The sequence below is a fragment of the Charadrius vociferus genome, unplaced genomic scaffold (assembly GCF_000708025.1).
Source record: "Charadrius vociferus isolate BGI_N301 unplaced genomic scaffold, ASM70802v2 scaffold37, whole genome shotgun sequence".
NCBI classification, from domain to species: Eukaryota; Metazoa; Chordata; class Aves; order Charadriiformes; family Charadriidae; genus Charadrius; species Charadrius vociferus.
In genome coordinates, this window is record NW_009649457.1 from 1,642,128 (window position 1) to 1,665,902 (window position 23,775).

General features: G+C 43.0%; 1 protein-coding gene across 2 annotated transcripts; it reads right to left on the reverse strand.

Moving 5' to 3' along the window:
• Positions 1–3,732: 3,732 nt before the first annotated feature.
• Positions 3,733–20,193, reverse strand: UBAP1 (ubiquitin associated protein 1). Of its 2 annotated transcripts, XM_009889732.1 has the most exons (7): positions 20,160–20,193; positions 14,679–14,803; positions 11,552–12,481; positions 7,821–7,856; positions 7,163–7,360; positions 5,586–5,687; positions 3,733–4,172 (listed from the first exon to the last, which is right to left on the reverse strand). In XM_009889732.1, the coding sequence occupies exons 1-7, from the start codon at positions 20,191–20,193 to the stop codon at positions 4,032–4,034; spliced, it is 1,566 nt and encodes a 521-aa protein (XP_009888034.1). In that variant the 3' UTR covers positions 3,733–4,031. The 2 variants fall into 2 exon arrangements, with proteins under 2 accessions (XP_009888034.1, XP_009888036.1); XM_009889734.1 differs by lacking the exon at positions 7,821–7,856.
• Positions 20,194–23,775: the final 3,582 nt, after the last annotated feature.

A 23,775-nucleotide genomic window follows, 5' to 3' on the forward strand; every position in this document is an offset into this window, starting at 1 on the left:
GCCCGCTGTTCAGAAGCTTTCCTGGCCCAGAGAAACGAGGCTTCCAGGGGCAAGACTCTTAGTCAGTGGTATTTTGGTATTTGTGCACAGTGTGGAGCAGTGGTGCTGACAGCCACCACAGAGCTATAAAGCAGCGGGACACCCAGCATCTTGTTAAAACCATGGAAGGAAGAGCAGGTGTTAAACTGAGATCCCCTTTAAACCAAACAACTCTTAGAAAGCCTCCCTCCACCTCCTGGGGCCAGGGAGAGCTTTACCCTTACAGTGGTTTCCCCAGCACTTCCTCAGCAAGCGTACGGAAAACAGGGCTACTGGGCAGGTGCTGAGTTTTGCAACTTTGGAGCAGAGGAAAAGGTTGGGCCGTAGGATGTATGCACAGGACAGGTCACAGGAAAATGAGATGCCCAGCCAGTAACACAGTGCTAGGGAGGAAAACTTCCCCTCCGTACTCTGACATTTGAGAGATGAGTATAGGTGATTGTACTTTCAGTTTTACTTTCAGATCAGATCAGCAAAGTATATTCACAGGCATTTTCAGTCTCTTACCCAAGCTGGCCATTTCTAAATCAACACACCATTCACACAACCAATAGTGCCATGTTCTAACCTTGGTAGCTTCAAAGGTAGTTGTAACAAAACAGATGAGTGACCAAAAGCTTCCATGAACAGCAGAGATGGGAGTGAAAGTCAGCTACCAAATTTGAGCCACCTCCAAGTCCTGTGAAAAAGACAAGTCTGTCTGTCAGATCCGAGCCTCAGTGCAAGTTCCCAGAGCAGGAACTATTTGCTCCCTGGAGGAATGGCCAGGAACACTGAGAAACAACACATAAACAGAACAACAGCAGCGCAGCAGTTTTCCAAGGTCTGATAACCTTTATATAAACTGAAGCTATCCAGCCAATCCATGAGACTCTATCTTGTTAAATGTATGATTTTATTATCAGTCTGTTCTCAGAATTTTATTTTTCCCTACTGAATATGAGACTTGACTAAAATAAAAATTAAAAAAAAAAAACAAAAAAACCCAAAAAACCAGCCCTGGCTCTGAAAATCCACCCATCCTTGGCAATAACAGGACTACAGACATGCTTGAAGTGCTGCGCACCCAGGAGATACCAAAACTGGGCTTCTAGTGCACAACGGCAAGTACCAACACCATTGTCAAAACCAGTAATGTTCGTCTCGCCACTGTTAGGTTATTACCTAGATGCTGCTTTAATTCTTGTGTGAAAATGTGCTAAAGGAGCATTTTTAAAGTGTTGTCCCCTTCCTGCTGTTTGATATGGCACTGACACCTGATATGAACGTTTTTCGCTTCAACTTGAGGAGCATTATGTGAAAGTGTTTGTCGTTCCAGCAGTGTGAGAGATTAAGAGAGCCTGGCCAAGTACAATCAAATAAACACAGAACTAAAATGCGTTCACTTTGATACTCAGGTGCAACAAAGACTATTAATGCTCATGGCAGATGCTTGATATTTTATTTGAATAACTGACATTATTTAAAATAAAATTCAATTTACTACAGAACTCCAGTAAAATTTGTTTTAAAGTAAACATGATCAAAACGCCTGTTTGTTTGATTGCAAAAGATTAACTGGGGCTGGGAATTGGTACGAGATCCCCTTCTGACCCTGCCTGCTGACATAGCTGGTGTTTCAGACGCTGTCCTCCAGCCACATGTGGCTGACCTGAACAGCCCGTGGCGGCAGCAGCAGAACGACCCTTGTGCGAGGTTTTGCTGCACCACCAGCAGAAGCCGTCGGTCTCCCCAGCATGGAGAGCTGCCCAGCCACATGCTGTGCAGCCAAGCTGCCAACACTGGATCTCCATCAGAGCCCTTACCAGGCTGCTGCTGTCCAGAACCATCAGGAGGCAGCTCAGGAGGTCTCTGGTTCAAAGCACAATTGCCAGTTTCAGTTCTGCTTCTACGCTTCTCCCCACAAGCCTCTTCACCAAGGGACCCAGACCTCTGTATCTGGCAGAAGCTAGCAGAAGACAGCAGAACAACTTCTGACAAAGTTATAGTGCCAAGAACCAAGTACACAAATCAATCTGGCCTGAGAACCCAGGGAAAAGCTCTAAGGTCTCAAGTGTGACTGGGGACACAGTCATCTCACCAGCTAGCAGCAGGGCAGAGCCCAGCCTCGTACCAGCCATCAGCAGGACCTCCCCACCTCCAGGCTGAGCTTTGTTTGTAACTTGACAGGCAAGAACAACAGTACCAGAGTCACTACTGATGCACAGTGCCCAACACAACATTCAAATCTCATCACATGATGTCACTTGTTACACGTTTTGTCAGAAACGCCTCTCCCCTATGCCACCCAGTTAATCCCCTCTTCATGGTCTTCCCTTTTGTGAGAAGCTGCCCCAGAAACATGCTTCCAGCCTTCAGCCACCCTGTGACATAAATCCAGAAACCTTATCATCATCCATCTCCACATCTCCCAGATACTTGCCAGCTACATCTCTCCTCAGCATCATTTTGAGTAAAGGTGTGTAACATATTTGAGCACCTCACAGAAAATTCCAGGAATTAACACTGGTCCAAAGTTAGATGTTTTGGTCATATAAAGTTAACAATATAATGGATACAAATGCCATCTCCTTCAGGGTCCTAATGAGCTAAAAGCTCCTACTGAAAAGCCTAAAGGGAGGCAACAAGCTGAGCTATTCTCCCTGCCTGAAGCCCAGTGCTCCCAGCTCCATGCTGTGACATGAACTTGGATCCCTAGGCTTGTTTTTTGCAACAAAACAGAAACAAGCCACAGAAAAAATGCAGCACATTCCACAACTGCAGCCGCCTGCCTGGAGACCTCTGGCCGCTCTGCCCAACACAGTGTCCACAAGTGCCTACGGGAGCAGGCAGCACCTGGGCAGGCAAGATCCAGCAGGTTCTTCATCTGCTGAAGCCAAAGAGCGTGAGAGATGGGAACCATGACACTGGGAGTTAAATTCGAGGGTTTTATTAGTTGTTCTTCTGCAGAATCAAAATATTTAGCAAATTGCTTTAAAGATTCCTCAAGACTGCTGATATTTATATTTAGAACTTGAACAATGTACAATGTAATACTTGGAACTATCAAAAACAACCCAAAACCTGATTTCTAGTACTAGATGTTCTTATGTAAATCTATAGCAGTGTGAGAAATGGAACTAATGCAGTGAGTATATTTGTTTTAAAGAAAGTGCTTGAAAGAAACCTCCTGCACCACACTGAGTATTATTTAAAACAAAAAGATAAATGATTTCCTAGCAGGGCATGGTCTTAAATATCCTACAAGCCTGGGGGATTAAGAATACTGAGCCCCAGCTCTCTGCCTTCAGGTTCAAGAACCAACACAATTTGCAGGTCCAGGTAGAGTTCACAGTTTACCTGTTTCAAGAGAACTTACACACCACTCGGCATTGGATGCTCATGTCTGGCAGAAGTGTTGGATGCATGGGTAAAAAAAACCAAAAAAACCACAAGAGGAACAGCTTCTCTCTTTATGCATAGCGACAGTTTCTGAACCAGTGTTTTACTAAGTTACAGACTAACTTTCAACCAAAAAATAAAACTCCATTGCACTAAAGGTCAAATTTAACCAGTTAATCTGGGCTGTGCCACAGTCAAGTAATTCAGTACAAGCAGACACCATGAAAGCAGCTTCAAAGAACCAAAGCATCCTAGTTTCATAACCAACTTAGTATTCTTCTGTCCAACTCCAGTGCAACAGTGAGGGGGGAAACCACTCCCGTCTCTACCTATGTACAATGTTAGAGTAGAGGTTGGGCATTCTAAACTCTCCGTGGCCAAGCTGGAAAAAGGAAACTTAGGAAAGGACACTTCAAAAATTTAATTTAAGAAAGAAAGTTGGCTCTCAGTGGAAAGAGAAATGCTGGAGTGATGCACGCGGACGGGCTTGCTCAGTCGCTCTCCCTTGTATGCGAAAAGCCGGACTCCTTCCTGTGGCGAGCAATTCACACTGGTGAAGGTGGCGGGACTGGTCCTGCTCCGTTGCACTCTGAGCATCCAGGAATGTGTCTTCAGCTGGCTCCTGCACGGGCCATTAGATCTTCCAAAGCATTGTGTTGGTCGTTGTTATGCAATAATAAGACCTCCTTAATGTCTTTCAGTTCAAAGCCCATTTCTTTAAATTGACTCATTAGTTGGAGAAGTTCTGTGATCTGAAAGACACAGACAGCCCATTATTTCCAAAAGATCAGTGCCTGGTGGAGGTTTAGCACAGAGCCAGTCTTCAGCGACTGGGCACCCCATGGGGTGGGTACAGCCCGTTCCAGCTCTGTTTGGAGAAAGTCCACTCGCACCAGAGCTGGCAGAGCTCTGGGTGAAGTAGCCCACAAAGCCCCACCTTCAGTGCCTTGTGTTTGCAGTCCTGCATTTCCAAAATCCTCTTCAGCAAGGGCACCAAAGCTCACTCTGTTGGGGTCTCTCTCTCTCCCAGTAGGAAATTTATCAGCCTAGCCCATTTTGGGCTCCCAAAAATGCTGATTAATGGCACCTCACTCCCCCATCCAGCACCTCCTGTTGTATCTGAATTTTTTTAAAGTTACTTTCACTCTTGGAACAGTACAGTAGCCCTTGCCATCAACTGGCTCTTCAGATGTAGGGCAAACATGGGAGATTAGCACAAACCCTACTGGACACACTGTGTGTGATACTACCAACATCAACCACAAATCCTTCCTGAGCTTTGAAAAAATAAAGTGACAAGAAGTGAAACAGACTTTTATGAACCCTCTGCCATTTACAGTGCCTCTACTCCAGGGGAAAGAAAAACTCCAAAAGTAGAAAGCAGGTTGAAATGGGCAATCAGGAGATTAGCCATTTCCAATTTTGGGGTTAAGCCAGTAGCAAAAGTGTTGCCTGAACTCAGTCACTTCTCCTGTCTTCACACTATTGTTCCTCTTTTTGCAAGGTCATCACTAAGTCCACAAAAGGCAGGAAGGCATATATATGTCTGGGGGGGTTGGGTTGCACCTCTAAAAATTTCAAACAGTAACCTGGCACACAACAGGCTGTCAAACTTTAAAAGACCCTGCTGTCCTCTGCCCTGGCTACCTGCTTCTGCCTCTGTACTTTTGGTGCTGGTAAAGCAGCCAGACAGTGAACCAGACTCCAAAAACTGTATTTTCCAACTTCTTCCAGAGTGAGCCCTAACCCACTTTGCTGAGCAGCCAGGCAGATGTGTCTGTACAAGGGAGAAAATTCACAGCCAGGGCAGGCTGGCAGGGTTTGAAAGATAATTTGCTGCTTCTGAAATTAAGTGTCTCTGTACCAAGCACCTCACCCACAAGAGAACTCTGGGTTCAAAATGTTACAACCACAATAAGCAGGTTCTTTAAAAAAATCCTGTCCCCATAAAAATGCATGCAAGTGACAATAATAAAATAATGCAGAAGAATTCTAATGCTTTAACACATATTTGCTTTATCACTGCAAAGATATCCTTTGGTGGTCAGTTTTGGAAACAAGGCGGCATTGCCACGAAAGCCAGAATTACATCAGCCAGAGGATCTGCTGTTGGAATTCCCCATCATGGTGCATTCTCTCTATTGCTTAGCACGTTGCGCCCTCACCTTCTCCTCTGAACACTGGTGCATTTCCAAAGCTGCTTCAACAAGAAGTGGATCAAAGCCCTTCTCACAAAGCTGTCCGTGTGCAAACAGGTAATCCAAAACCTGTAGGGAACGAAGAAAAGAGACTAAGTTTGCAGAGTGGCATTTGCAGCACGTGTTTGAGTACCGTCTCTGCACTCGCAGAGAGGCCATGCACAACGCTACCCCAGGCTTCACCAGGAACCGAGATAAAGTCCTTCCTAGTAGGGTTGAGACGCTCTTTATGTAAGAGCTGGTTCTGAGAAAACAGATGAGCCTTTCTGACCTCCTGTGCTCTCCCACCAGCTCTGAACATCATCTTCCACTCTAGTCAAAACAGCCTCAGAAGCCTATCTTTAGCCTTCCGTGCCTGATCACTGAGCAGAAGGCAGAAGTTTAAACTGTGCTTTTTATATTACAAGTTTTAAAATGAAACTGTAGGTCCAGCAGTCAAGATGTGTCAGCTTTTAGCTTCCTCTCAGACAGCCACAAGAGCTGATGCAATCCGAAAGCAGTCAGCCTTTTAAGATCAACTCAGCATACTGTTGCGTGAGCTGCATTTCCCAGCTCACACGCCCAGAAACCACTGCCAAATTTCTTATCCATCCTCAGCTTTGAGAGGTACAGGGAAGGGTCAGATAGGTAACGCTAGGAAGGCAAAAGAACACAGCCTGCAAATATAGCAGGATTTAAAACTGCCATTCTAAGTGACATTTTTTCCATTTGATACTCCAGTACACAGCTTAAACCCCTCTTGATGCGTAGGTATTGTGCAAGCAGATCAGCTCCACAAGCAGAAGTCCGTGGGACACTCCTCCCCAGGCACAGTCGCACCAGGCGATGCTCTGTGTAGCACACAGCCTGCCCAGGGTCACCATGGAAAGTTTGGCCACACTCTCCCTGCTTCAAAATGTTTGTTTGAAGTGGATCCAAGACCCAGAGCCACGCTTCACCCGGCAGCACTTTATGCTCTGTGACCTGGTTTTAGCAAGCGTTTGAGGCAACGCAGGAGGAAGGAAGCACCACAACCAGGGCGCACAAAAGAAAGTCGGTCAGTGGTGCCTTGTGAGCACCAGGGCTGTCATAAGCCTGCAGGGGCCAATCTCTCTACAAGGAGAGACGTCAGCATCATAACCCCTTGTGCTCAGAACAAGGGAAGTAGGCTGTTTTTTAAGTCACATGGCACTAAGCATGGCATAGAGCCACAGTAAGCTTCCTTCAATGGTTTTGTGGTTCCTGGGAAGACCCAATACCTCCTCCAGATTTACGTGGAGGCAAGGGCCTATCCCAAGCTCAGCGCAGCTCCGACCCAGCACCCACAAGTGTGTCTGACTCAAGCAGTCTCATCAGAAACAGGCTCAGACACTCTTTTCTTTGGTTTTGAGAGCCTTTACTGCCAGGTGACAACCTCTGCAATAGTTAATATTGCAGCAGCTACAGGCTGCAACCCCCTGTTAGAATAAAAGTATTCCTCCCTATCCATTTTGCAAACCCAAGGTTGTTTCTCAGCAGAATCAGCATCCAATCAAGGGCTTCTTTCCAGCTACACAAGCTCTTACCTGGTCTATGTTCTGTCCCTTCTTCTTCATGGCTTTCAGGACGTTCTCAGGCGAGTACCCCATGTTGACAACCGTCTCTACACACTGCCTCTCGCTAGCGGAGAGGGCCTGCTGTAGCTCAGGAGCGGAGCCACCCGACTGCTTTGTGCAGCTGGCGTTATTGGGCACTTTAGACACCGGGAAATTTTGGTGCATTACCTAAAGAGAAAAACTCAGAGGCTGAAGTGATGGGTCATCTTCTGCATCCCCACATGCTGTTGCTGGCTAGTGCAGAACCAGGATACCCCGAGTAATTAATCCAAGAGGCTTTCTAGACTGCCCTTGGGACGTTACTCACTGTTAGGAAGAAATCAAGCAGTGCACATAGTCTGAGTCCCACCATACTCTTTTTACCCTCAAAACAACAATCAACAATCCAGATTCTTTGCTATATATTCTCTCCTACCAGTGGGCCCAAACCTTTCAATACCCAACCTTTGCAACACTGGAGGTCCTTAAGATACAGCCAAACCCTGTACCTCAGAGGAAGCACAGAGATTGCTACCTTCACTCCAAGTTTACTCATCACCTATGATTTTTTGTACTCAAAGGAACATTACTTCTGGAGATTTTCAGAAACATGATCCAATGCAAGCCCACAGGTTATTTGGGAACTTACCACAGGGAGTTCTGTTTCCTTGTAGTCTGGGTGTACCTGTTGGACAACACATGAATAAGATGACTATAAACATTATGCACCAGTGAGCAGAATTTGCTACAGCTGGGAGAGAAAGGTTTTATGGCAGAGATCTGGGAATAAGTCTGCTGTACAGGGAGACTTGTGGTCTGATCAGGCTTCCACATGTGAGATGCAGACATTATGCCATTGTGTGTAGTTATAGAACAGACATCACAAGGATCATTTCTCGTCTCAGCACTCTACAAACAGATTATACTCCACGAAGGGTATGTGTTCCCTCGTAATAACTGTAACCTTGTTTATTCGGCCACTGTAATGGCTACACATTCATGCACCTCAGTGTAACACGCTGGGTCCTGTTCAGCTCTTGACCCAGTGCTACGCAGCTTAAATGACAGCAATAATTTTGAAGTCATTGCCTAGAGACCTCTCTTGACTTTTTGACTATGAGAAAGCGTAAGAGAAACGTACATCCTTTTTCAGCTCTCAAAACACTACATTTCATACGCCATATATGAGCAATGTGGCACACTGGCTAAAAAGAGCACGTAATTCTTCTACCAATGCCCAACACTTGGTCCCATTCCCAGTACACCAACAAGGCTATGTTGTAATGTTCCCCACTCTACACTTGCTCCGCTTCTGCAGAACCAGGCTGCCAGAGGGTAGAACCAACCCACCACTTTACACTACTTTGCCCAAGGTAACAGCAGTGCAAAGGCACAACTTTGCCCCACCAAATCTGCACATTTTGTTTAAAAGCCTTCCTGCATTTTAAATAGAATTAGAAAAGACTGCAAGAAATCACTGCGGACCAAGAGCCTCAGGTTTTTGCATTTCTTAATACTTATTACGCCAATATAGATTGCTTGAAACCTTGTCCACTTCTTTCAGGAAGACCTTCTTTGGGCTCAAACTGAACAACAAAAAACCTGTTTATACAAAACCCAATTCTGGGTGAACCTATTAGGATTTTGCCAAATTCCATTTACTTACAAAAAAAAACCCCACCCAAACAAACTCAAACCACCACCAAGAAGGTTTTGTTCTGCATTTCTGACCATTTTCATATCCAGGGTAACAATTTCTCTTCTAGGAGACAATGCCTGAGAAATCATATTCAGTCTGATGAACTAGTTTACCCAAGAACCTCTCCCCTTGGTAGTAGAGGGGTTCAAAGTTCTTCACACACACCTTCTCCAAGCACTTCGACCAGAGCAAAAAGCACTAGAATACAGGATACACTGTCTGGAGTAGCCCCGAAATCAGCTGGCTTTCAAATTGAAGGATGATGCTTTGTTATGGATGCTGCAGCCAGGAAAACCAAAACTGCTTCTGACACCAGAGATTCAAGAGTCTGGGAAAACCAACTCCTCCTCCTTAATCTACTTGAGCTTGATAACCTGTGCTTGTGGTCAGTGACTTCCAGCAGAGGAGGGGAAACAGCTAAAGCAATTGCAGGGGACAAAGCCAGGATTGGTCACTCAGTAGCCACGCTCCCTTACATCTCAAAATCACATTTCAGTGCCCTTCAAGACGCAGATGTGCAGTGCTTTCAGTACGTGCTTGCACACTGTGCCTACTTTTAGGGACTTCATACAGAGGCCAGGAGTCCTGCCTGCAGCTCCTGTACCCATACACATCATGCTAATCACTGCAGCCTCAGAGAAATCACAGGTTTATTTCCATCCAAAAAATCCTAGATCCAATTCACTGGTAAAGCATAAACTCCAGGGGTAACTCCAAATCCAAAGTTACAATTTCTAATCTTGTGAGAAAAAAAAAAAAAATACAATCACTGTGGAACACGCTGTGACATGTAATTGTCCTGAGGCTTTCTAAAAAGGATAGGTCTGTTCTTGTGTAACCTTGAAGAAAAGGGATGCATGACCCTTCCGTTCCTAGCCACAGGGATGACTGTGACTTCCTTCTATTATTTTCATACTCTTGAGGATTATTGCTACATTTACTTCAATACTTTTGTTGCATTTACTTCAATTTCTTGCAGCTTAGCTATCATTTTCCAGCCACTGGGATCACATTGTGGAAATGTGAAACAAGTACAGTCTGAAGTCTTGGAATTTAAACAGAAAGACCCAGTTCTGTTGTAACACTTGCATCTTGGTTTGCCACTTCCAAAGCAGAAATAGTTCTAAATTAAAATCTTTGCTACTTCTCCTAATAAGTCCATTTTTTTTGGTTTATCAGTTTGTATCTTCCCTTACAGTGTTCTCGAGAATACAACTTCCCTTTTGATCTTTAGTCAGTTTTAATCCAGCATAGAGATTTGAATAGAGTTAAAATTTGGCCATCTGAATGCCCATCTATCTAGTTGTAAGTGATCTTTCATGTTAATCCCTAGAGATATGTCACATGTCATACTTTGAGGTTTCACCTCTGAGCTACATATGATCATACATTCACCTCTCAAACCCATGATCTTCAGCAGTGAGCAGATGCTCAGCAGACTGCTGCTTCTGCCAAAGTTCACTGTATTAAATTTGTTTGAGTGGTCAATAAACAGCTGTTCTGTGCTCTGATGAATATACTGGTTGCCAGAATACTGTATTTCGCAATTAATAGTGCATTTACCTAAGCTTGAAAAGAGGTGAAAGAACAACAGGAGTGCAGTAGTGTCACTTGTTTCAGAGCACATGGTATCACAGAAAACCCTACAGTATACCCTAAGACCACAGAACCACTGAAGCACTGCTCATATTGGACAGAAGAAATCAGATTATTTTAGAAGCAGCTAGAGGATTTGACTATATAGCTTTCACTAGACTTCATGAGTATTAGTGTCGAGATCTTAGGTTCTTTGGAAGAAAACCCCACAAGCTTACTCAAATCTCTGCTCTTATTTGCAAAGAGACAAAGACAACAGCTGGTGTAAAGTTAAGTGCCCTCAAAGTAATTTTAGAACTTGCTATAAGTTTGAGGAAATGAAGCATCAAACTCATGTCTCAGAGTCATACAGCAAACAACTATAATGTTAGCAATCTGAGATGATCTTAAAGACTGATTTTGCTATCTACCAACCAATCCTTCCACCCTCCTTCACAAGGAAGAGGCTAAATACCAGATTTCAGACCACTGTAATTTTCTTCTTTAAGATTAGATTTTAACAGGATATCAGGAAGAAAATTAAAAAAAAAAAAAGGACATTTATTTCACTGCAGGTCAACTGCAAGCACTTTTTCTTTGCTGAATGACACAGCACATGTGTGGTTTTTAATTTATTATTGTGTCTATTCCTTGAAAAGTCTGCATTACCCATTATTTCCAGCAAATAAATAAGCAAGCTGAGGAACAAACCTAGCAGAGATTTAACTCAAAACCTAATAGCACTTCAGAATCTGATGCATCTCAGTTGGACAAGACAGAATGCAAGACCATACAGAGACAACATCTTATATGCTTAGCTTAAAGGTGTGCAACTACAAACAACAAGAGCTGAAAGAAAAGTTACCAGAATTGGTCTAAAAATAGCAGATTTGGGGGAAACACGCAGAATAATAATCTGAGGTTCAGAACTGCCAGCATGAAGACCTGTTGGACTGATCAATCTGCGGCGTAAATTAAGAGGATCTACATATCATTCCCAGTAAATGAGCCTAAAACCAAAGCCACAAAACATTTTAGAAGCAACATTTGCCTCTGCACCTCCGTATCTCCCCAGCCACCCCAATTCTAATCTACTACAATTTTACCATAGTCGCTGTGCTTTGAGATGATTCTTCTTCTGTACAAACTGTTGACACAGCCAGGGAAGGCAGCCTGGATGAAGAGGATAATGTTGATGTCTCCATGCCACTGTCCTCATTTAGAGCGGAAAGACCAACCATATGGTGTCCATTCAGTTCACTAGCTTTACTCTGAGCACAGGTCTGCAAAGAGCTGAGCAAAGTGCCATTGTGGAGACAGGTAGTGCTGTGGAAAGAGCTTGTGAGCTTTGATGATTTTTGATCACTCTCATCAGAGTCAAGTTTAGGAAAGGACAGGGATTTGATATTGCTCACTGAAGTGATAGGGGACAGGGACACTTTGGAAGACAAGGACATCTTTTCACAGTTTCCCAACTGTGGTAAAGTAATAAAGCCATTGGGCTTGTGAAGGGGCTTGAAGTCCAACGTGGCCCTTTCTATGGATGCCAGAACTTCCTCATCTTGCAACACAGACTCAGACCCTCTTTTGGGCAAAGTATTATCTAACAGCTGGGCAACAATTGGCCCAGTAGTACCAACATGAATTTCAAGAATATTTTTTAATTCCTCCTTATCATCGATAGTTTTTAATTCCAGTTTGTCAAATGGGTCTTCTTCACATTCAAAATCAGCTGGGTTGAAGTCTGCTTTTGGACGAGGTGGACTGAGAACCTTTTGCTTCACAGCACTGCTGTTGGCTGGTGTGGGAGTAAGAATATTATTGTGCTGCAGGCTAGCGAGGATGGGGTTAATAGGAGGAGGCATGGCCTCAGGGCAAGGTCCCTCTGAGAAGCCCATTTTGTTGCTGTCCTCTGGAGCTGCTTTTGAGTTCGCTAGCGCTTCTTCTGCCTTTCGTTCAGCTTCTCTCTGGGCAGCTTGAATTTTTTTGATATCTTCAGCCCACCTGATTGTTTTCTTCTCCAGTGAGAAGTCATACTGACAGGGGGTAGAGGGGAAAGGAGAGGAAAAAAAGAAAAAGAAGATAAATCGTAAGGATCAGAGCCGCCACTTCTAGTAGTAACATAGAAAAACAGCTACAAGAATTACCGTGGACAGGCATCTTTTTTTTTTTTTCCCCCCTCAGCATCTCTTGTAACCTACAGACTGGCAAAGCTAGAAAACACCAAAAGTATTTCATTTTGCATCTAGCAGCAAAACCTGTCTACAGTCTGGATTAGAAAAATCATATTTTGTCTCCTTTCTACATTTAGTTTTGCTTTGGAGCTACTGATCACCAAGATCAGTTTTGCAGCCCTTCCATGTTCTACCCCCAGGACAATGGATCTAGTGAGGGGAAGTCTAATACGTTACCAGACGGACAATCACACCCAGATTTGGTACCACTAAACTACTCCCTGTCCACAAATCATTCAAGACTACAGCAGAGTGTTTTTGCATCCAAAGACCAATACAATATTACTTAGTTCCCCCTAAAAGACTCTTAAGGGCCTGGATATTAGAGTTCTACACCTAGTGTTTTAAGAAGTATTGGTATTCTTACTCCAGTGCCGATGGCTCACCATCCAAAGGAGATACGCATGCTACACCAATGGTAACTACCAGTAGCAGATGCTCCGAGGGCTGGAACACCTCTGCTATGAAGACAGGCTGAGCGCGTTGGGATTGTTCAGCCTGCAGAAAAGAAGGCTCTGGGGAGACCTTATAGCTGCTTTCCAGTATCTGAAGGGGGCCTACAAAAGAGCTGGAGAGGGACTTTCTACAAGGACATGTACTGACCCGACGAGGGATAATTGCTTCAAACTGGAAGAGGGGAGATTTAGATTAGTTATTAGGAAGAATTTTTTCACTCTGAGGGTGGTGAGACACTGGAACATGTTGCCCAGGGAAGCTATGGAGGCCCCATCCCTGCAGGTGTTCAAGGCCAGGCTGGATGGGGCTTTTGAGCAACCTGGTCTGGTGGGAGGTGTCCCTGCCCATAGCAGGGGGGGTGGAACTAGATGATCTTTCAGGTCCCTTCCAACCTAAACCATTCTATTTTTTTTTTTTATATTAAATAAAAGGGGGATATTTGTATAAAAATATATGGCTTTGGTCAATTTTACTTCCCTGCATGTTTTTTTTTTTTTTAACAGCTTTCACGACAGCTGTAAAAAAATCAAATTGCACTGTGAGATGCATAGTCTACATAGTTATATTATATCACGCAAGGCGTTGCAGTCCAATAAGGCATACTACACTTGAGCCTCAGCTTGGCAGGAAAATGGAGACAGCACAACGAAGCCAGCAATAGGACACGAGAGTCTCCTTTAGCTCTGCCACACCAGCTTGACTGGTTGGAAATATGTGTATTAGGACAATCAAGTAATCTTTTAATGGCTATAATGAAAAAGCCATGATGTAGGGTAATAGGGTACTATGCAGGTCAGAAAAAAAAAAAAAAAAAAAAGAGAACCACCTACAGCAGTCTGTCACAGCTGAAGTGAAAACAATTATCAGTTTGGACTGATCAAGGAAAATCATGGATCCAAATGAGAAAACATAGTTCAATTAGATTTCCTGTATCACAACCAGCATTTGGAGATTAGATTTAACAGTTATGCTAAAGCAATTGATTTTATGCTACCAAGAGTTTATGGTAACACAGACATACTCAAAGACCTGGAAGCCATCCGTACCAAGCTGTGATCTGTTTGCCATACAGCTGGAAATTTATTTCTTCATCCTACTATTGCAAGAGCCCATAAAATATGGTCATAGAAACAGCTGTTACCCTCAAACAAGATTCTGCAAGTATGCCATAGCATGGCTGTATCAATTCTTACCATTTTTCCACATAAAAATGTTACCCAAATTTAGTCAGGGCAACATTTAGAACTGCAACTATTACACAAAAACATTAAGCTTTTTTGAAGCAGAGACACTAAAATAAATGCTATTAGGCTTTTTTAAGTGGTAAGAAGTAGAGGCTTTTTGTATTATCATATTTTTATCTCCTATACATTCTAACAGATCTTCTGCAACTACTGCCTGGTATACAAAATGACACCACAGGACAGACAAGACTAATATCTGAACACATGTGCAAACTATGACAACTTGCAATTTACAGCACCCCATGTTGGGGGCCAGGGATGAGGGGGAGAAGAGTGGAAAGGCAAAACACATCACTTACCTGGGCTTCTCTGACAAGCTGAGAAGAATCCGGCAGGCAGAAACCAATGGGTAATCCAACCTTTGCTGGGGTTTTGAATTTGTCTCCTATCTTAAATGGGACATCATCAAGATAACTGAAAGGCCCTAAGATCAAAAGCAAAAATCATATTGTAAAAAATTTAAGAGTTTAATGCATTTGATTAAGACTGACATTTCCGTACTTGGGAGCTATTTTATCTGCCCCGACTACATGAGGTGACTCAATACACAGGAAGTTGCTTGATCTGAAACACATTGAATGTGTTTGGACTTCATTGCCTCAGTTTTGGTGTTTGGTTTTTGTTTGTTTTTTTAAAAAATGTTCTAGCCTATAACTACTAACCTCTCCCCCCCAACATAACAGTCCAACAATTGAACAGATTCTGAAGTCCTCATACCTAATACTTCAGCTTCCCTTTTGACAAGACTATGCCTACACAACTGGAAGCTGAAGCTCTGCTGAACACTGTATTCTGGTATGTCTCTATAAAAAAAAAAAAATCCATCACTTTTTGTCGTATTCAAAACATATTTAAACCAATTCAAACACATTTAAAATGAGACAGCTTTAGAGCAACTAAGACGAACTAAAATCCACGTTTTGGCATACAAGATAAGGAACCAACATTTGGACAGAAGTGGTCACAAGGACCAAGTGGCTCAGTGTAGGCACTCCACTTTAACCAAAACACAGTGAAATAGCTCAAGGCTAATTAGCATAGCAATTCTAATTTTTGAAACAAGGCAATCTAACTTAAACAGCTGTCTGATTTCTGATCACTCCAACGAGAGGCCTCAGACTTATTTCATGGCCCTCCATCTGTCCTTTGTATCTATCACTTACATGTGGTATTTAAAAAGTGTTTTACGATAAAACTTTCGTCAAGCATCCTGCAAACTCATGAGGCAGAATCACTTAGACCTCAACCACCTCCAAGAAGTCAGACTACAGGTTTGTTTTCCTTGAACTGCTGCGAACAAGTAAAACCTACAATATTGTTCTGGTTTGAGGTAAAACAGGACCAATTTTTGTTCAGTAACTTTGCTTCTTAGCCGGGCCTCCTCTAACTACTGAAATTAACAGCATATTGTGCAGACACTGTTCGCTCTCAGAGTGATAAGACCTATGTTTATAGCCGATGCCAAGGGATGGTATGCAGAGAGGCTCCTGCTTATACCTATTGCTGTAACCCCCAAGCACAGTGAACTTGGTTACTTGGCCCGTTGGAGGGTCAGAAGTGAAAAAGCGTAGAGGGGTCCCATCTGCGGGGAGGAACGGACAGGACAGGTGACCCAAAACTGACCCACAGGGTATTCCATCCCATCTGCATCATGCTCAGTGTAGAAGCTGAGGGATCAAAGGGTCAGTGCTCCTTCTGCAATGGCTGATGTCTGAGGACTCTGTTTGTCTGCCTTTGATCCCTATCCCAAATCCAGTTCCTGTCCGTCACTGAGTCCAGTCTGGGACTTCCCCAGTGCCAGCCGGTGACATGACTGTCACCCTGGGAGCTTGATACAATTTTGTATGTATTTCATTATTTTCCTTTTATTTTATTACTAATATTTCATTAAAATATTTTAGTTCCTTCTAAACTCATAAGTCTCTTTTTCCCTCCTCTGCCTCTCTCTTTGAAGAAAGGTGGGGAGGAACATCCATCGGTCCCGTCTCAGGTGCCCCATGCCCCCAGTGGGTAGTTTGGCCTAAACCACGACAAATATAAATTGCGCTCAATTTCTGCGTTAACTGAAAGAGGTCTCTTGGATCATTGGTCTAAGCTTTTGGAATTACAGGCAAGGTCTCTGGCTGTGTATAACAAACTGCAGTGTTCCTCTAGCACCTGTTTGTAACTTTGCTTTGAGTATTGCAGATCCAAAAAGACATTAGTGGCAACATCTAACACTGGTGTTCAGTGACTAACCTCTTGCTTAGTAAGCTGTGACTAGACATTTTTATCTGACCCTTTTTCATACTCAGATGATAGTTTAAGTACTGTTTGTGTTCCTTCACTGTTGACTCATCTACAACAAGGCAGCCACAGGCTCCAAAAGGACGAGCAGCTTTTGAAAACAGGAACATCCTGTTAATTTGTAGTTAAATGTTTATGTGCTGTCATCACTTCAGCTCTCATACTATGCACCACACTGGCTGGTCCCAGAGTCCTGTTAGGCCACAGGTGGTACTTCCTCCAGCTTTGAAACCATGAGGCTGAGTAACCTACATCCAAAATGCACCACCAGGGGAAAAAAAAATGCTCCAGGGAGAATATAATAGTATTTTCACTGATCCTTTCTGAGAAGCGCAAAGTCAAGTATTACACAGCACAGCATCCAGTAGGCACCTCACTGGCCACCACCACCACTATCTGCAACACAGCATCCAAACTGTATTTGGGCTGGCAATTTGAGAACCCGGATATGCCAAAGTGTTTGCTTATGCAGAAGTAGCACCTGTAGCAGCCTTTGCACTGAGAGTGGTAAATCATGGCAAGGTCAGAGACAACCAGATCTCCCGACTGCTCAGAGTCCAGTGTGTCTGCTGCTACTATGCCTGGCTTAGTCCCACTGGCAGAAGTCCTGCTCTAAGCAGGATGATCCAAGAGAAGCAGGATTACCGCTCTGCACCCATCTCACAGCCCAAATTGCTCAGTATGCAAATACTTGTCTTATTAGACCTATTGACACAGTAAGTGGTAGACATCTCCCCTTGCACAGCTACCGCCTCTGCCTGAAATAGGTACTAGCCACAGAGGGTACAAGCACACATTGTGGTATTTACATAGCGACACACTCTGTTCTGGTGCAGTATAAACACCCTAAACGCACCGAGACTAGATGGGCTGCACTGACAGCTGCCAGTTAACCTCAGCAGCTAGACTAAGGAATAAAAATCTTCTAGTTTCTTCCCACTATACTGATTCTTTAATAACGACCACTGCAATAACCTCATCTTGAATATACCTCTTCCTTAGAGCCTGCAAACGCATGTTAAGAAACACACCAAGTGTTTTAGGACATTTGATGGTAAAAATCTTTCTCAAGCAAAACGCTGATGCACACAGTATTCACTTTGTTCCAGCCCAATCAGAACCATAGTAGTTTAGTGAAGTTACAATCTCAACCAGAAAGTCAAGAATCCTTTTCTACTTGTAAATGGATGACCCTTCTGCCTGAACACACTGATGGGTAAGGGTGCAAATTCTAAAGCAATAAGCAAAACCCACAGATAGAAAGTATTACACAAGCCAGTGTTTCAACTGTCACATGTTCCAGTGAAGCAATTAAAGGTTTTTTTGAACTGTTATTTAATATGGCTGTTAGTCACTTCATTCTTTTAGCAGTTAAAAGCATATTGAGGAAGTTCTGAAAAAAACTGTACCTGTCAGTCTGATCTCTGACACCGCACACTGTATGATATTGCTGGACCAAGGAACTACTACGAGAGTAGGATTTCTCTCCACTTTAGTGTAATGTGGAAATCACTGGCCAACTTATAGAAGTGTCCTCTAGTTTGGTAGCAAAATGGAAACATTTCAGATAAAGTCAGTTACCAGTTATGAATGGGGAACAGTTTTGAAACCAAGTGGAACTTAGTTTTTGTGGTCACATAAACCACACTTAAAAACTTCAATTTCTGAAAATTACGTAAGTTGTATAGTGACAGTGACAATATAACAGCAATATTAGCGTACTGTACTTGGTATAACCCACACTTTACGCAACAGATCAGAGCTGCACTTCTAGATGCCACTAATTACTGGAACTTAAAGTTGAACTTCCAATTATTTAAATGACAGGAGACCATTTGGTTACATGCTTGGGCATAGTTACAGCTGTATTCTAAAAACACCCTTCAAGACAGAAAAAGCATTTCTTTCTCTCCACCCATACCCATGTTTCCATCTCCATCTGAATGTGGTCCTGAGCAGCCTACTCTAGGTAGCTCTGCGTGAGCAGGGTGTTTGGACGTGATGGTCTCCAGAGGTACCTTCCAACCTCAACCATCCTGTGATTCTACAACAGCCCTCTAACCTCCAATAAGCAGCTCAAATTAAGTGTAAGAGATACACCAACTATGTTGACCAATTTCATCAGCCTGCCAGAGATATCAAGCCGAAGGTAGCTGTTGGGCTAGTAAGCCAAAATTCACTTACTGGGATTAATTCTTAACAACCCTGAAGAAGACTGAAACAACTGTGCTGCACTGCTACTCCTCAGAAACAGCGTTGCTGGTATCAGTATGACCAGAGGGTACACAAAATGGTAGACAAGTTAACCAGCCAGCTTATAGCATTTTGATTATGTTATTTTGAGACCAGAAGCATGTTCCAACACACCGTACTGTTTCAAGAAATATTTAACACAGGTTAAATTCTAGCTCTGAGCAGTGTCTTTGCTAGTCTGGTTTAGGAAGCAGAAGAGAGAAATAAACACGGACTCAAAAGACAAACAGTTCAGAGTGTTCACAAGAGACCATTCACAGATACAAGAGCAACTGCTGAAGAGCTGGCAGTTATCTAATAAATTAATTGTCTTGCAGTATGATCACTGCACCACAGCAAAGGAGACTAAGTTTTGATAGGCCTTTTTTATTAACCCTTAACCATGTATTTAAGTGAGGCACTTATTCTGTACTTCAACTTTACACTTGCAAGATTCAATAAAAAGCTCAGGAAAAATGGAATTCCTCAGGACCATGTCATCTGAAAGATGATCCAGAAAGATCGAGCTGAGTTTTTAAAAGCAGGAGTTTCTATAGCATGAAAAATCATGTTAGAAATTTCACATGAACCTCCCAGTACTGCCTTGAATGATTACTGATTTGAAGAAACTACATTATGTACAACAAACTGAACTTTAATGTTCCACAGAAATATTAATCCTCTCAAGTTATACCCCATTTTCTAAAAGATAGGCACGTATACAAGCAAATAATTTTAATCATACCAGTCATCTGCATGACCCTACACATCTCAAATATGGATGAAGATATTAAAAAAAGCTGAACCATAATACATACATTTAGGGAAAAAAATTCACTGCTGTGCAAAAAGCAAACATAGCTCAATGATATATTAAAAGCTTCGATTTCAATCCAACTTCTCATGTGACTTCCATAGAAAGGAGCTACAGATCTAGTGTCCACTTCAGCAAACATCCAATCAGTATCACAACTGCAGTTCAACTTTGATTTTGAAAGGGGAAATAGGGGAAGGAGAAGGTATTACTCTGCCGTGAAGGAGTAGGGAAGAGTCACAGGCTGAATTTCAGTTTAACAAGAGAACAGCCACAGTGTCAACAAACAACTATGCAAGAAGGAAGCCAAAGTACTTCACTCCCAACAAAAAAACTACTTACAGGCTAAACAGATTAGTCTCTATGGACTGTCTAGGCTGGGACATTAATCAGCAGCAATAGTAGGATTCATGCTGTTGAAAAGACAAGGATGACAAATTTCACTTACCATGAGAGTCGGATCCCAACTTCTTAGAAGCCATTTAGAACCTGAAAAACATTTTAAAAGGGCTTTAACAACTTTATAAATGTAGCACAGCATAAGTATATGCAGTTCTACAGAGTCTTATCTCTAGATTATGGGACATGTTGCAGACACTTGCTGTTTATCCTGTTCCCAAGATAGATAAGCAAACTTATTTTACAGCTCTGAAAATTGATTGAGCAGACAAATAACAGCCCAGGGTCTGACAATCTAAATGGCAAAATGAAGAAGAAAAAAGAAAGAAAGAAAAAAAAACAAACAGCAAGAAGCAGCCAGGTTGACCCAGAAGGCAGAGAGTTCCAAATCACAGCACTCAGAGGCCACGTTGCCCCAGGCACATGGAGCACACCCTGCCTCCCTTGGCATTAAGAACAGCCCTTCCTACTGGAAATACCACACTGATCCTCTTCAGTTTAATCCCTGGTGCTCTAAAAGGGGATACTATCATATTGGGTATGCAGTCACTTAGCCAGCGTGGCACCTGTCTAGACACACTGGGTAATGCACAGACAACAATACAGGTATACAATAAAAAGTACCATTAGGAAGATGTTTTCAGATACACACAAAAAATAACGCTAACAATAGTCCTCATCCACTGCCCACAGAATTTTACTACCAACTTTTTAAATTTGGATGCAAATCCTGTATAGCTAAGATGTTAAACACACAAGCGCCTAGCCAGCTTTTAACACAGAGCGGGCCTGTCCTGAGGAAAGAGTTGTTTAAGACAGAATTAGCTGTCTAATTAGTTGTCAGCTAAAACCCTGCTCCAGGATGCTTATGGCATGTTCAATAGCGTAACTGGTTCTATTGCCAGATTACAAGTACACCACAATATCTTTCTCAAGCCACCACAGCATAATTCTTCCAATAACTGAATTTGTAAGTCCTCCTTTGACATTACACACGACAAAGAACCAGTTGTCCTTTGTTCCTGAAGTAGCCCAGCTCATAGACTGAAATGCCCAACGGCCGTTCTTCAAAAATGTTATCTGGTACACCCCCACCAGCAGCAGACAGCGCTCAAAACGCAACTTGAAGCAGATATGACATTCACACCCATAATTCCTCAACCAAGCTCTTAGCCTCACTGATTCCACTGCAGGTCCCAAATGCGAATGTCACCTTAAAGGAAGGGTGTCATAAGGTGAGGGTTACACAGACAGCTTAGCTCTTCCTCCTGGCAGCTGCTGACATGACAACTGAGGTCAGGAAGAGCCAGTTACAAGTACTTCAGGAAAAATGCCTTTTGCTGTGCCAAGGTCCCTTTCAACATTATGTTGAAATCAATAGGTGAACCAACCGTACCAGCTAACGGGAATCCAACACACAGCTAAAGCCAAAGCTGCACAAAAATTACCTGGGTTCAACCAGACTTCATGAAACGCAGCGAGCAGATGCCAGGCTATGAGGAAGTGAGTCACGTTGGGCAACCCCAGGCATACCGTGTACATAAAAGCCATGTGTCACTCTGCTCGATGTTTGTCAGGTTCTTCTCAGCACATCTCACCATCTCTCTCAACATTGTTATTACATCCAAAACCACTATACTAAGCCAGAGAACTGGTTTTGGCATTAGCTGGCAACTGCTTCTCAGAAGCAAACAAAAGATTGCGGCTTCAAAAAAAGAAGAAAAAAAAGAAGGTGAAAGGGTGCTGAGCCTTCCATCTCAGAAAGGCTGTCAAAGGCAAAGCCACAAGACTACCCAGTACAGCTCCATGTCAGCTACTAGAGCTGAATGGGCTTTACTGGTTCCAGTGTCACAGAGGAGATCAGACGGCAGACTACAGCACTTGAAATAGGCTGCACCTTTCAGACCTGGATCACAGTGTCAGACAAGCTACTATGTGGCTAGTTCCTCTGTATGACAGTAGCAATTAAGACATCAACTTGATCTGTTGTTACTGAAAAAGCCAGGCCTTCACACAACTCATCAGCCCTCTCTGTATGTCACCGGAGACTATGAGGCACTGCCTGCAAGCATGCACTATGGCTGCCCACCATCCACTACTATTGCAGTGGAGCTGAACTAGGGACAAGGTCTCTACACACTTCCTTTAATTTCTCTAAGTTTGTCCTTCTTCCTGTTACTACCTCAGACTGAAAAGCAGCCGCTCCTTTTCTAAAGGAATTGAAAACTTCTGGTGAGAGGAAGTAACCTCCTCACTTTGGCAACTCAACTGAAAAGGAAGTTTTTTCAATGCAGCACCAGTTATCTACAGACAATACAGTTCATGCCATCTACCTAATGTACCAGAAGCAGCTTACTCCAGACTGTACCTACATAAAGGACATTGAAAAGAAAATTCAAAGATATTATTTTTAGAATGATAATTTATGTCCCCTCTTCAGCAGACCATTGCAAGGACATACTAAGTTTACTGCCTCTCACACTGATTTTAGGTACTGTGGCACTATCAATTTGCTCCAGCGACCCCAGTAGCAACGCGTATGAATCCTTCCAAACCAAAGATGCATACATCCAGGGAGTCTTGCAGTAGTACATCAATCTGGAGCTGCATAAAGCCTTAGATGTGTCCTCATCATCAAAATACCCTACATAAGCAATAAGTTTCTTGCTTTTGTTGGCAATCCTGTCGTAAAATCTGAGTGCAGACCAAGCACCTGCATTAACTTCAAAGTCCAGCTGGAAAAATTATTCTTTTGTCATATGCAGCACCTTATTTTAACTACAGAACTAGCTAAGGCATACCAACAGCAAGCTAACAATGAAATGGACCACTTCCAGAGAGACAGTCACACTTTAGATTCAGGTAGCTTTGAGTTTTTCATCACACTAGCTCCTCTGATGCACTGTGAGTGTGCACTTATTAAGATATCATTACTACAGAAGGCACTGTCAGCAAACAGATTTGTTAAGCACTGCACACAGTAACACTAGAACAGGCTGCCAGCCACATTCTGTCACCTCCTTTCCAAACAAGGTTTAATTAAATAAGTTTCTTGTAACCAATCAGATTTGATAGGCTATTCAGGGACCACTGTTGCTCTGTCCTGCTGCCTGGAAAAAAAAAAAAAAATATTTTTGCAGCCAGTTAGAAAGCTACTGATGTTGCTACTATGCTTCTGGGCATTATCTGAACTGTATTTGCCTAGTCAGAGCCGTTACATTGTGCAGTAAAGGTTTGTTTACCTCTGTTACTACTTGTTTAGAAATCTAAAGGACTTGCTCCCAAAGTGTCTTCACTCCAAACCAGCTAGAGGACGACTGCAGCCCTATCACTTTTGCCTTTGATCTCCAGATGCCAGAACAGGATGCTGAAGGGCATCTGGGGGAATGGTGCACATGGGCACAAATTCTGGTCTGATGCTTTACTGCACATTTTAAATTAACAAAGAAGATACTCTATACAGCATGTAAACTTTTTTAACACCTTTCCTGGGCGAGGGAAACAAGTTAGTTGCATAGCACTACAAGGTTTTCTCACAGCCACCTACAAGCTCTCTTCTATAAATGTAGACCTCCAAAGCCCCATTCCCTCACTCTTGGTTCTGGCTAACCCTCTGGAGAAAAGATAAAGGCTACAAGCGCCTAGAAGTTATAAGCGGCTTTTAA

Bases quoted from the DNA above. Each gene is read 5' to 3' on its own strand.
- UBAP1 (XM_009889732.1), bottom strand. From the start codon at position 20,193: ATGGCTTCTAAGAAGTTGGGATCCGACTCTCATG. The intron at 7,361-7,820 runs GTAAGTTCCCAA...TTTTCTCTTTAG, and splicing joins AGGAAACAGAACTCCCTGTG to GTAATGCACCAAAATTTCCC. The intron at 5,688-7,162 runs GTAAGAGCTTGT...CGTTCCCTACAG, and splicing joins AGGGACAGAACATAGACCAG to GTTTTGGATTACCTGTTTGC.